Source organism: Drosophila miranda (assembly GCF_003369915.1).
Source record: "Drosophila miranda strain MSH22 chromosome Y unlocalized genomic scaffold, D.miranda_PacBio2.1 Contig_Y1_pilon, whole genome shotgun sequence".
NCBI classification, from domain to species: domain Eukaryota; kingdom Metazoa; phylum Arthropoda; class Insecta; order Diptera; family Drosophilidae; genus Drosophila; species Drosophila miranda.
The window spans coordinates 3,159,964-3,173,687 of NW_022881603.1; the positions used below are offsets into that span (position 1 = coordinate 3,159,964).

At 46.5% G+C, this 13,724-nt stretch overlaps 1 protein-coding gene across 6 annotated transcripts in view; it reads right to left on the bottom strand.

Moving 5' to 3' along the window:
* Window positions 1-13,724, bottom strand: part of LOC117189757 (protein MTSS 2-like) — an 87,206-nt gene that overhangs the window by 8,601 nt on the left and 64,881 nt on the right. For 4 of the 6 annotated variants that reach the window (XM_033394836.1, XM_033394834.1, XM_033394835.1 and 1 more), the window contains exons 3-10: window positions 6,274-6,335; window positions 5,309-5,382; window positions 1,717-2,171; window positions 1,389-1,646; window positions 1,187-1,267; window positions 730-1,041; window positions 440-454; window positions 119-236 (exon numbers count right to left, since the gene is read on the bottom strand). In XM_033394836.1, the coding sequence (XP_033250727.1) occupies window positions 119-236; window positions 440-454; window positions 730-1,041; window positions 1,187-1,267; window positions 1,389-1,646; window positions 1,717-2,171; window positions 5,309-5,382; window positions 6,274-6,335 (1,375 nt within the window). The remainder of the gene's footprint in view (window positions 1-118; window positions 237-439; window positions 455-729; window positions 1,042-1,186; window positions 1,268-1,388; window positions 1,647-1,716; window positions 2,172-5,308; window positions 5,383-6,273; window positions 6,336-13,724) is intronic. The other 2 variants (XM_033394838.1, XM_033394839.1) reach the window with 2 other exon arrangements.

The following is a 13,724-nucleotide window of genomic DNA, read 5'->3' on the forward strand; positions in this document are numbered from 1 at the left end:
AATCCCAGTAAGAATCTTGGGATTATGGCCAATGGCAAGCGTGCAACTAACACACACACAAACAGCGACAGGGAGAGAGAGAGAGACTGGGACTGGTACTGGTATCAGGATCCCTTACCTTTCGTGATATGAGCCGGTATCGGTGAGGGGCACTGACGCTGCAGCAGGCCGCCGCTTCCACTGCCCTGACGGTGGTTGCTCTGCGCCGACAGCGGACGCTCCAGCGACGAGCAGCGCTGCAAGGGGAGGACGGGGAAACGGTTAGTTTTCGCCCAGAGCCATAGCTGTCGCTTAGGACATTCGATGGCTTATTCCAAGATGAAGCGACACGGGAGTCTGGGTTCTGAATATTCTGGCTAAGGGGTGCGAGAGGCGCATGCAAATGAGCGCGCATTTGGGTTCTACGATGGGTTCTCCTCCAAGCTCTCCGTGTACTCACCACATGGGCCGGCTTCTACGGGCGGTGGTCACCCAACAGAATGAGAAAAACACTTAATACCATGTAAAGAAGGCTCGAGTCGATGCCGCCGACTACCTGCTGTACCTGGCGGAGACGCTGCATCCCGCTGCTGGGTTGCCACTCCACCAGGCGGAGGTGGACTCTACGGGCGGACACCGTTTGTGCCGTGCCTCCAATCAAGGCCGATATTCCCCTAACACTCTCTTTCTATGGCGGACAAAAACTGGACGGGATCTCGACTCGCAGTCCCTGGACCCCTCCATACTTACGACTGGCAGAGGCGGACGACTGAGCGATGCGGCCGGAGACTTCTGGGTGGCCGGTGTGGTCTGGCCCGACGATGGCTGTCCGTTGGATGGGGCCACCGACCCATTGTTGATCCCGTTGCCGCTCCCGGACTCGTGGATGGTCTCTGGGTTCTGGAACGTGTAGACAGTCAGTGGCGGGCGCTGGTGACCCTTCTCGTATGCCGTGGAAATGGTGTGCGGTCGGTCGGCCGTGGGCGGGAGGGTGTCCACCACGTCCTGGGAATGTGGCGGCCATGTCGACACATTTGCCGTCTGGTTCGTTGCGTTCGAGACCTAAGCGGGGGTTGAAAGTCGAGGGGAAATCGGTTAGCAAGGCCGTGTGGGATCTCTTGGGGCACAGACGAAAACACATCGGACTTCGAATTTGGTCAAGTCGAACGGAAGAGAAACAACAAAATAAGAATAAAGAAATGAAAACCTGTGTTGTTAGAGCTGGCGATGAGCAAAAGCCACTATCACTGGATTCACCAGGTTTCAAGCGAATTGCGGGCGTTACAAACTAAAGGAAACGGAAACGAAAACGAAACACAAAAGAACATTGATGAAAGCCAAGGAAATGAAGGACGCAACAATTTCGGTTGTGGGTGGAGGTGGGCGGAGGTGGAGGCTGAGGACTTCACCTGCGACAGGAAGCGCGGATAGTGATGATGGCCCGGAGAGTTGCTGGAGCCGCTGCTGTTCATGCTGCTGATGGAGCAGACAGAGCTCTTCCTGGATCCCAGAGAGTTGGAGCAGCCGCCGCCCTGGGAGCCGGATCCGCCGCCCGGCGACTCCGGATAGAGATTGATGCTGGCCTTGGCATCGTGGATGAACTCCTCGGAGGCCTGCGGCAGGACACTGGGCTCCTTGGTGACCAGAGCAATGGACTGCATGGCCTCCTGCAAGCGCCAGAGATTAGTTAGATCTTCCTCGCGTCCAATGCCACGACTCAATCGAAAGAAAACCCACCTGCAGATGTCCCAGCTCGGACATCACCTCACACTCCTCGTGCACCACCGGCTGCAGCATGTGGACGAAGCTGCAGTAGCGCAGCCGCTCCTCCACCATGGCCGCTCGCAGCGAACGCTTCTCCACCTCCTCCAGCTCGGCCCGGCGCAGGGTCACGTCCTGCATGTGCGAGTCCATCAGCGACTGGAGGCCGTCGGTCTGGCCCTTGCGGGCCTTCTTCTGGAGCCGCAGCGTGTCGCTGGAGCGCTTCTTCAGCTCACTCCGGCAGCGCTTGTATTCTTTGGCATGGTCCTTGTCGATGGTGGCCACGGTGCGTTTCCAGTCCTCGATCTTGTCCTGCAGCGGCTGCACCAGACAGTCCATAATGGCGCTGGTGAAGGTCTTCAAGCGGGTCTCCACTGCCTTGTGGCGCAGGCAGACCCGGGTCAGGGCGGTGGCCATTTCCTTGGAGGCGCCTGCAGAGCCAAAAATAAAGAAACAAAGAATTACTTAATGCTATATTTTTATTTATTTGTGCAGAAAATTAAATTACTGAAGGGGAACAGAAATGAGGCAATGGAGCGATTTGGGGAACGATGCTCTGGCAGCGGAAATGTTTGGAGCCATGCAACAAGAGTCGCACGCCATGGGCTGTCGCTTCAATTGGGAGGCGCAACCGACATCGCATGCGGCACGATTCGGGACCAGTAGCCTCCTGTCTGTGTGTGTGTGTGTGTGTGTGCCCATTATGCCATGTTTAGAGACAGGAAAACTGGTCAGGCCAACGGATCATGCTCCTGCATCTGGTTCTGCGCCTGCTCCTGCCATGGCATATCACAAACGAATGACACCCAAGCCCGATTATCTCCGACATTGACTGGGACTGCTCCTCTGGCTTTCCCCCCATTCCCACGACTATCCTCAGTCACAGGCACAGTCTCAGCCCCAGCCCCAGCCTCATTCATCGTATTAGCCTCCTGGTAAAAGGTAATTATCTTTCGACAGCTTATTGATTCTGCTTTGACTTGCCTTCAACGCAGCCTTCTCGCATGTGCTTGTATTCCGTGAAGCACTTGCTCCAAATCCCACTTAATTGAATAAGAAAGACCAGACTCTGGTCTCTGCACTCGGAAAATCGTCGGAAACCCTCTCTGTGATATATTAAGGACTTTGGCCCACATCGGTCTTATTTTTTCTCAGTGGACACGCAGCAAGCACTGGGTGTGCCATGTGCGAATCGAGAGCCGAGCATCGAGTTACACCCTCCTGGAAGCAGGACAATTGACACTTGGGCCGATGCCTGACCGACCTCTGCAAGCCTGCCTTCGACTAAGCCAGCAGTAACCACTAAAACTAATGAAACCATTTAGCAAGTGCAAATGGTGACGGGCACCGGGGGCGGGCCAAGCTGGCGTTTGCCAAAGCATAAAGGTGGTGGCTAATGGCTAGAACCACGGGGATATGCACTCAGTACGCCGGGCAGGGCAAAGGGCGTACGTACACTCCTGGCCGCGGACACTTGCCACTTGCCACACGCCACATGGCAGGCAGGAGTGGATCAATATATGCTAATGCAACCCCCAATTGCAGAATGCAGGATTTCCAAGCCGGTTTTAGCTCTTGTATAACCATCGATTCAGCCATCGGTGAGCATTGGCGCTCGCTGGCAGATAAATTGAGACATTTAATGGACTGATGGACTCTTGTTTACTCGAGTCTCCGTTGATAGAGGTAATCAGTGGTCCATAAGTCACACTTCTGAATAGAATTCCCGATAAATCTGCCCTGCGGATCATTATTTCTTATGCATTTTAAGTCTCCCTAAACTCCACTATGGGCTACTGTGTATTGCTTAGAAATATCATTCTTTTCAGTGTGTTTTTTCCCGTAGTACACGCTGTTTTATTGGGAAACTAGACACACCCCACTGTGGAACAGAAAGGGTGATAATTTCTGAGCCGCTACTGTGCTTGCCCGTAATGTTGTTGTTGTGTTTAACATTTGCACGCTTCCTCTCCAGCCTACTCTCTGATACGCTCCCTCCCTCTATGTCTATCCCATGATGCAATTATACAAGGTGGTCTCGTCGGCAAAAGTTAGTCCCTTAACGTATGCTAGCAATAAGTGCGAGTGAAGGGCACATAGTATAGTGAGTGTGAGTGAGACGGTATATGTTGATGTTCATTAACCCTTAACAGGCCCGTGGGTTTTAAAATTTTAAAATAAAATTATTTTACTGATATATTAATATTTAAATTATATGCAGCCATTAATAATTTTTCTTCAACATTTTTAGTTATATTAAAATGTTCTTTTACATAATATATAAAGATTACTTCTAATTCTGTGGTATTTTTTTTATATGCTTTTTATAATTTTGTTGTTGTCGGGACATAAGGGTCTATCCCATGGTCTATCCCATGATGCAATTATACAAGGTGGTCTCGTCGGGAGCCGAAGTTCGTTCGTGTTGTCCCTTATCGTCAGTGCATGCTTGCTTGTTGATGATGAAGGTTGTTCACGGACGAATTTTTTGATATATTCTTAACCCTTATGTCCCGACAACAACAAAATTATAAAAAGCATATAAAAAAAATACCACAGAATTAGAAGTAATCTTTATATATTATGTAAAAGAACATTTTAATATAACTAAAAATGTTGAAGAAAAATTATTAATGGCTGCATAAAATTTAAATATTAATATATTAGTAAAATCATTCTATTTTAAAATTTTAAAACCCACGGGCCTGTTAAGGGGTAATCAACAGCAACATATACCGGCTCACTCACACTCACTATACTATGTGCCCTTCACTCGCACTTATTGCTAGCATACGTTAAGGGACTAACTTTTGCCGACGAGACCACCTTGTATAATTGCATCATGGTCTATCCCAGACCAGAACTCATTGTCGTTTCTTTACACTGACCAATGCATTTGCTAGTAAGCTGTGTATGTGTGCAAATCAAGCAGAGCAAATGCGAAATGTCAACAAGAACCGCCAGGGAAGGGAGTCGAGGCTCTGCTACCCTGTCCGCTCGATAGAACAAACTTCTCTGTGCCCGAGACCCCAGTATTGTATTTGAATCTGTGCAGAAGCACACTCTGGAAGGGTATCAATGCAGGGTACTAAACACAGGCAGACTGCTCCGGTCGATCTACCTCGGGAGACGCTCACAAAAGCTCTCTTGCTCTCGTGTATGTGTATGTGTGGGTAGCTTTTGTCCCGTCTCCTGGGCGAAGTGAGAGGTGAGGCCCGATGCCATTCGGGCGTTCGGGCAGTCATTGCATAATCGGGCGGAATGACGGCCTACCCGATGAGTACGACGCGAAGAGTAGCCAATAAATATATGTATATAAATAGCAAAACCAGAAGAAATGCGTGAGCACAGACAGAACGCAGAACACAGAACAACAAACAAGATGTGGAAGTGGAAGGGGGGAATAGAGAATGGGGAAGCGTGAAATGTGTAAAAATCAGATCGATGACCGCCGCAGACTGAGCGCGGATGGACGGACGGAGGCATGAATAATGAGAAATAGGTGGGAGGGAGAGAGTGAGAGGGAATTACTGGGGGCAGACAAATACCCCACACTGTTTGCACTTACCTCTGGAATTGGTGGCCGCATCGGCTATCTTCTGGAAGGCATCCAAACAGGCGGCGATTGCCTGTATGGCAGCCCTGTAAGCAGATAAACATAACAGCATTATTACTCATATTATCCATTACAGAGGAGGCTAGGATCCAATAAACAACTACTCGTGGGCGACATATCAATTGAGACACATGCTCATAAATAGAAATGAAGAGAGACAGCTGCACCGCCTCGACTCTGCGCGTGCAAAACGAGATGAGAAGAGAAGAATGAATGTCTGGCTTCGAGAGTTTGAGCTTGAAATACCCTGGTCTATGCCAAGTCGTAGTAACCACTTCCGAGGTTATCAAATCATGCTTCTCTCTGTAAGGATTCGCTAAAGCGGCTGGCATCTGCACCCGCGCCCGCACCCGCTGATGTGTGTCAAGCGCAATGGGCAAGCACTCGGAGCTAGTTTTGGCAAACTCTGACGATCCCCGCCTCGGACAACATGATTTGAGGCAATGATTAATGCAAGCCACATGTGTGTGTGCGAGCATAACCATTTACCCGCCACGTACCGGTGCCCAGACAGTGCCCCCCGTCCCCCAAGCGTATTTGGGCCAAGCCTGAGCATAAAAACGGAAAAAAGCAACAGAGGGAAAACGAAAACGACGGCGTCGGTGGTCCGACCCCAGACCCCACCAGCCCCCAGCCACTCTCCGACAAACAGCACAGAAATAATCATAGATTTTGGGTACTCCTGAAACAGATATGAATCGTCTTGGGATATGCTTTAGATTAGTCCACACAAATTCAAATATCTTTCAGGAAAACCACTGTTACGGAGGCATTTTGTTTGTTTGTTGGGAAGTCGGGAGAGGCGTAAAAGCTAATCGAGGTAAATGAGCAATTTGTTTATTTATTCATTTGCATGTTCGGGATCCCATTCCGTTCTTAGAGTTTCGCAACCGCGTGGGGAAATCAGTTTTACTCACCTCAAGCATGTGTGCAATTTGCTGGCCTTTGCCACGAAGTCATCCCACAGTGGAGAGGTGTTCTGCAAGAGAGAGAAAGGAACAGAGAGAGAGAGAGAGAGAGAGAGATGTTTAGTTAGCAGTCAGACAATCAAAGAAACCCATCCCCAACATATCTTATGTGAAGGCGGAGGAGAAGGCAAAGTCCGGGCCGGGGAATGCTATAAACTTCTCATCTATGAGGAATTTACTGTCCGACAAATTGGGCGTACGTGTTGCATAAAAAAGGTCGTGAGAGGAAGGAGCCCAGATTCCCAGATCATCTCGGTTCGGTTTGCCTTTGGCACATTTCAAATTCCATTATCTCTCGCACAAAAGTTCAAAGTTCAAACTGCTGACAACTTTCCATCATCATGATTTTCGCTCGGATTAAATCTAATTGAGTTTGACTTTCGTTGTCTGTGCATTTCATTAAATCTGAATAAAGCAAAAACGGAATAACGAATAGATGACCCCACACCAAGGGTCAAGTGCAGTCAGTAAGTGAGGCAGAGAGAGAAAGAGATATATAGAGATAATATAATCAAATTGGGGTTCGACACCACAGGATATCGGGCCACAGTTGGGGGAAGTTTTAATGGAATTCGCTTCCTGCCAGCAGAGTTTGCTAATTAAATTTTGCTGCCTTCTATACTCTGTTTGAGGAAGTACATACACGAATGCGTACTATGTGATTTCGATGCCGCGGAATCGCCCTTTAACATGGGTGCTCAGCTTATGCTCAGTTTATGGATACAACTTTTGCGTAAAGTTGAAATTCCCAGAAGATATACCTGTTTAAGGGGTAGGATGATGCCTGCTTTGAGGATTAAAACCTCACTTGCAAAAGTATATTAACAGCAAAGGATATAAGCAGCTTTCAGCGAAGAGAATCATGATTACTGTGAGTGCACATGATCCGTAATCCTCTCCTCCCTTTCTCTTTCCCTTAGCTCTCTTTTGTGCTGCTTTAAGGGAGAGCTTAGCCAAGAGAATGCTCCACGGATGATGCACAGTGGGGCCCCAACAACAGCTCGGCTTCGTATTTGGTCAAAACCACAACAGCTGCTGGCCAAGTCTCAGTGTCAGGCTGGCGAAACGGCAGCAAATTGTTAAGAGCCAAGAGCCATAAAAGGCAACTAAAGATTTTATGTGTGTGCGAGTATGCTTACAAAAAAGACGACAGAATTAACAGAAAACAGAAATAATATGAAGTAAAGTAGCACAAAATGGTCAATAAAAGTGAAGACGGGATTTCGGTTTTCTTTGGATCTGCTTTGGGCCATTTAATGTTTCAATTACACAACAAGTGACATTGAAAGAGAGCGTCCAAAGGAGGAAGCGAAAATTTACTGACCAAGTCACCCGCTATCAAAGTGCAGAGGATGGGGATGGATCCCCACCAGCCCGAGACCCAGCCATCAACATCAACGTCGGCCAAATGGTAAATGGTAAATGCCAAATGCAGTTCCATTTCACTTTCAGCTTTTGCGCAATCAGCCACGAAATTAGGCAAAACGAACAGAAACTTAAATAAAAGCCAGCAAAATGTCAATTGTAAAATCGATTTAAATGCAAAAAAGCCCGAAACGTAGCCGGCTCTGGGCCGGGCCATGCCAGGGCAGGCCAGGGCAATTGCATAAACCAAACCCGGGCGGCGAGTGCATTGGACCTGGCCAAAAGCCGAAACCATAACAAAGGTGAAACAACCGGAACAATTCAAAAGGAACAGATATCGATTTTTGGCAATTTTCTGCAAGCTTTTCGTTTGACCCCCATCAAAATATAAATGGACAATAATAGTTATCGTATGCACAAAAAATACCACCCTCAAGAAATAAATAAAAGAGGAAAGAGAACTGCAAAAGGAGCACTTCAACAATCAATAAAATGTGCTCTACATAGTGTACTTACATACATACTCTTACAATACATATATATGAATTCACTTTCATAATCACTTTTTCACTGCGATTTCCATGGTTCTTGGCTTCCCTTTTGCGAAGCCTTCTTCCTATGCCAAATATTATCTACGACGCAATTCGGGTCCAGATATTTCCCTCTCACTCCCACTCCCCAACGCTAAGAACCGTGATGCAGTTATGCTTTCAACGCACTCTCCTCGTCTCGCTCTCACGATCCTCTCTGAGCGAGGCCACTCTCTCGAGAACAAGAGAGCAGCAATGTGAATAGGAGCATGATGCAATTATACAAGGTGGTCTCGTCGGCAAAAGTTAGTCCCTTAACGTATGCTAGCAATAAGTGCGAGTGAAGGGCACATAGTATAGTGAGTGTGAGTGAGACGGTATATGTTGATGTTGATTAACCCTTAACAGGCCCGTGGCCCGTGGGCAAGCATGCACTGACGACAAGGGACAACACGAACGAACTTCGGCTCCCGACGAGACCACCAATTATACAGCATCATGAATAGGAGCATATCAGGAATAACAGAGAGAGCCGACTAACGGATACACGGCACAAGGCAAGAGAGAGCACAGCCAGCAGAAGATCCTACACTGAGAACAATCTCGTAGTCAGTTTATGCAAAGCCAAACTCGATATTTATGTATGTATAGCGAGAACATAAAGCAACGTAAACAACTTTAATACCCTTTATCGGGTATACCCGCTGCTATACATTAACTAATCGATCCTTGGAAAGTGTATTCGGGAAAAGTTGTTGTAGAGTCATAAACAAAAACTGACGGTCGATGCCGCCTTTATTGTTTTCCATTCTTCTGCTGGTTCCCCGTACTTCCTATATGTGAATACATTCATTTGTACGAGTATGTCGCTCTGTCTCTCCACAGATGAACCATATTTGGCATACGTTCGTGTGCGATTCCCTTTCAAATGTCAGACCGCATAGGGTGCTGTCTCAACATGCAAATAACCCGCCCCAAAAGTGGGTTTCAGCCACAGAGAACGGCAGAAACACCATTCCGAAGCGATATTTCAGATCATTAGGCAGGAAAACGTGGATTTGGTTCATTATAAATTCATTCAAGATCAAATTTCTCCAAGACCAAAGTTTGGATTCATTAAAAGTGCCTGTTGTGTGGGCCGCCTTAGCCAGAAGGAATTCGAAACTAAATCAACAAAATATTCAATATTTCTGCTCAAGGCAGAAAGAATCAATAATTTCCATAAACCTTTAAGCTGGATTTTCCAATTTTTAAACAAAGTTCGACTTCAAATCGCTGCCCACATGATTTTTGATGTATTTTATGTTATTTTTGCAAAATGTCTGTGTGTGTGTGAGTGGCGTGGCGCAACCGACATCGAACCGCAACTTGATAAGCGTCTTTTGCCCCGTCTGCGTGGGCCTGCAGCAAACTTTTTATGAATGAACATTTCGTTGTCATACGAAAAGGAGGGTGCCACCAGGCCAGGCGATGGCAACGGCAACGGCGACTGGCGGACCGAAACACGCAAAGCTGTCATTACATTGACCAGACCCCCAGCACGCGTTGGCGTTGGCTCAGAGTCTCAGACGGAGACTCTTGGGTCTGGGCTTATGAATGAGTGTGGCGCGCTGGAAGGAGGCATGGCAGGTTGGTCGGGCATAGCGTCATATCTCCGACGACATATCTCCGCCCAGTACATTTTGCCGGCGGAATTATGTCGCTTTTTTTCTGGCGGACTTATGTCGTTTGAAAGCGTCATATCTCCGCTCGGAGATATGACGTTTTGAAACGACATATCTCCGCCGTGTCACAAACGACATATCTCCGCGCGGAGATATGACGTTTTGAAACAACATATCTCCGCCGTTCCACAAACGACATATCTCCGCGCGGAGCTATGACGTTTAGAAGCGACATATGTATGTATGTATCTCCGCGCAGCGATTTTGAGGAAATTATGCCGATACACCATCAAAAAATACAAAAAAAAACGAGGGGGAACGTTGTGAGTTGCTGCGGAGACCGCAACTCTACAGTTATACCCGATACTAAGAAGGTATGACTCTCCTCCGGCAGACGCCGCTAATATTAAACGACACGACAAGAAGTGCGTGCGAGAGAGACAGAAAATCAGTCTGAGCGTGACGTCGGGGGCTGCGTAGCCAGTGCAAACTAATTTGTTCCTTTTGGCTATAAAAATGATCTGATCTGATCCAGATTCAGCAATCTGATAGATATGGTCATTATCTATAATTCTGCGTTTTTAGTTTTCTCGAATGTGCAATATTGTGGATGCAACAGATTTTCGTCCTTTGTGGGGGCGGAAGGGGGTGGGGCGAAATTCTGAGATATACGTTTTATAGTGAGATCTAACAGAAGTGCGGATACCAAATTTGGTTACTCTAGCCTTAATAGTCTCTGAGATTTGTGGATGCCCCAGATTTTCGTCCTTTGCGGGGGCTGAAGGGGGCGTGGCGAAATTTGGACACGAAACGGTCAAGGTCCGATATCACAGGAGTGTGGATAACAAATTTGGTTGCTTTGGCTCTTATAGGTTCTGAGATCCTTGAACTCATATTTTGCAATTGGCAAAGCCGACCATGAAACCTGTGTGTTAGAGAGAGACAGAGCGAGAAAGAATGAAATTGTTTTCTTGATTCTGGCTATAATAATTATACGATCTGGTTGAGATTTTACACTCTAGAACATATAGTCATCCTCTACGATTCTGCGGTTTTGGTTTTATCGTATCTTTAAAAATGTGGATGCCACAGATTTTCGTCCTTTGTGGGGGCGGAAGTGGGCGGGGCGAAGTTTTGAAATATTTTTGTAGCAGTGACATATCACAGAAGTCTGGATCCGAAACATCGTTGCTCTCGCTCTTATAGTCTTTGAGCACTAGGCGCTGAAGGGGACGGACGGACGGACGGACGGACGGACGGACGGACGGACAGACGGACAGACAGACAGGGCTCAATCGACTCGGCTATTGATGCTGATCAAGAATATATATACTTTATGGGGTCGGAAACGATTCCTTCTGGACGTTACACACATCCACTTTTACCACAAATCTAATATACCCCAATACTCATTTTGAGTATCGGGTATAAAAATTGTTAAAGAATGCCGTGTTGTTTTTAATATTATAAAAACGTATTATTTAATATGTAATATGTAGATAATTTATTGTTTTTAAACATGTGCATAGAAAAGAATGTTATAGAATATTTTTTTCTGTGCAATAGGCAAAGCGTGCGAGGCGCGCGCCAAAAATATGCCGCATTATTCTGCTGCATTCATTCCGATTCCAGACAGTAAGAACATGGACTACGAAAATATTAAATTTGAATTCAGAGAAGGAAGCCGAGCGGGCTGCTCGTTACTGTTGTTTTCATTATGCGAGCAACAAATTTATGTAAAAACGAGGGGGAACGTTGTGAGTTGCTGCGGAGACCGCAACTCTAAATTTATACCCGATACTAAGTCAGTACGGCTCTCCTCCGGCAGACGCCGCTAATATTAAACGACACGACAAAGAGTGCGTGCGAGAGAGACAGAAAATCAGTCTGAGCGTGACGTCGGGGGCTGCGTAGCCAGTGCAAATTGATTTGTTCCTTTTGGCTATAAAAATTATCTGATCTGATCCAGATTCAGCAATCTGATAGATATGGTCATTATCTATGATTCTGCGTTTTTAGTTTTCTCGAATGTGCAATATTGTGGATGCAACAGATTTTCGTCCTTTGTAGGGGCGGAAAAGGGTGGGGCGAAATTCTGAGATATACGTTTTATAGTGAGATCTAACAGAAGTGCGGATACCAAATTTGCTTACTCTAGCCTTAATAGTCTCTGAGATTTGTGGATGCCCCAGATTTTCGTCCTTTGCGGGGGCGGAAGGGGGTGTGGCGAAATTTGGACACGAAACGGTCAAGGTCCGATATCACAGGAGTGTGGATACCAAATTTGGTTGCTCTGGCTCTTATAGGTTCTGAGATCCTTGAACTTATATTTTGCAATTGGCAAAGCCGACCATGAAACCTGTGTGTTAGAGAGAGACAGAGCGAGAAAGAATGAAATTGTTTTCTTGATTCTGGCTATAATCATTATTCGATCTGGTTCAGATTTTGCACTGTAGAAGATATGGTCATCCTCACCGATTCTGCCTTTTTGGTTTTATCGTATCTTTAAAAATGTGGATGCCACAGATTTTCGTCTTTTGTGGGGGCGGAAGTGAGTGGGGAAAAGTTATGAAATATTTTTGTAGCAGTGACATATCACAGAAGTCTGGATCCAAAACATCGTTTCTCTAGCTCTTATAGTCTTTGAGCACTAGGCGCTGAAGGGGACGGACGGACGGACGGACGGACGGACGGACGGACAGACGGACAGACAGACAGGGCTCAATCGACTCGGCTATTGATGCTGATCAAGAATATATATACTTTATGGGGTCGGAAACGATTCCTTCTGGACGTTACACACATCCACTTTTACCACAAATCTAATATACCCCAATACTCATTTTGATTATCGGGTATAATAAAAAACGAGGGGGAACGTTGTGAGTTGCTGCGGACACCGCAACTCTACAGTTATACCCGATACTAAGTCAGTATGGCTCTCCTCCGGCAGACGCTGCTAATATTAAACGACACGACAAAGAGTGCGTGCGAGAGAGACAGAAAATCAGTCTGAGCGTGACGTCGGGCGCTGCGTAGCCAGTGCAAATTGATTTGTTCCTTTTGGCTATATAACTTATCTGATCTGGTCCAGATTCAGCAATCTGATAGATATGGTCGTTATCTATGATTCTGCGTTTTTAGTTTTTTCTCGAATGTGCAATATTGTGGATGCAACAGATTTTCGTTTTTTGTGGGGGCGGAAATTCTGAGATATACGTTTTATAGTGAGATCTAACAGAAGTGCGGATTCCAAATTTAGTTACTATAGCGTTAATAGTCTCTGAGATTTGTGGATTCCCCAGATTTTCGTCCTTTGCGGGGGCGGAAAGGAGTGTGGCGAAATTTTGACATAAAACGGTCAAAGTCCGATATCACAGGAGTGTGGATACCAAATTTGGTTGCTCTAGCTCTTATGGGTTCTGAGATCCTTGAACTCATATTTTGCAATTCGAAAAACCGACCATGAAACCTGTGTGTTAGAGAGAGACAGAGCGAGAAAGAATGAAATTGTTTTCTTGATTCTGGCTATAATAATTATACGATCTGGTTCAGATTTTGCACTCTAGAAGATATAGTCATCCTCAATGATTCTGCGTTTTCAGTTTTCTCGTATCTTTGAATTTGAGAATGCCACAGATTTTCGCCCTTTGTGGGGGCGGAAGTGGGCGGGGCAAAGTTTTGAAATATTCTTGAGCACTGACATATCACAGAAGTCTGGATCCAAAACATCGTTGCTCTCGCTCTTATAGTCTTTGAGCACTAGGCGCTGAAGGGGACGGACAGACGGACAGACGGACAGACGGACAGACGGACGGACGGACAGACGGACAGACAGACA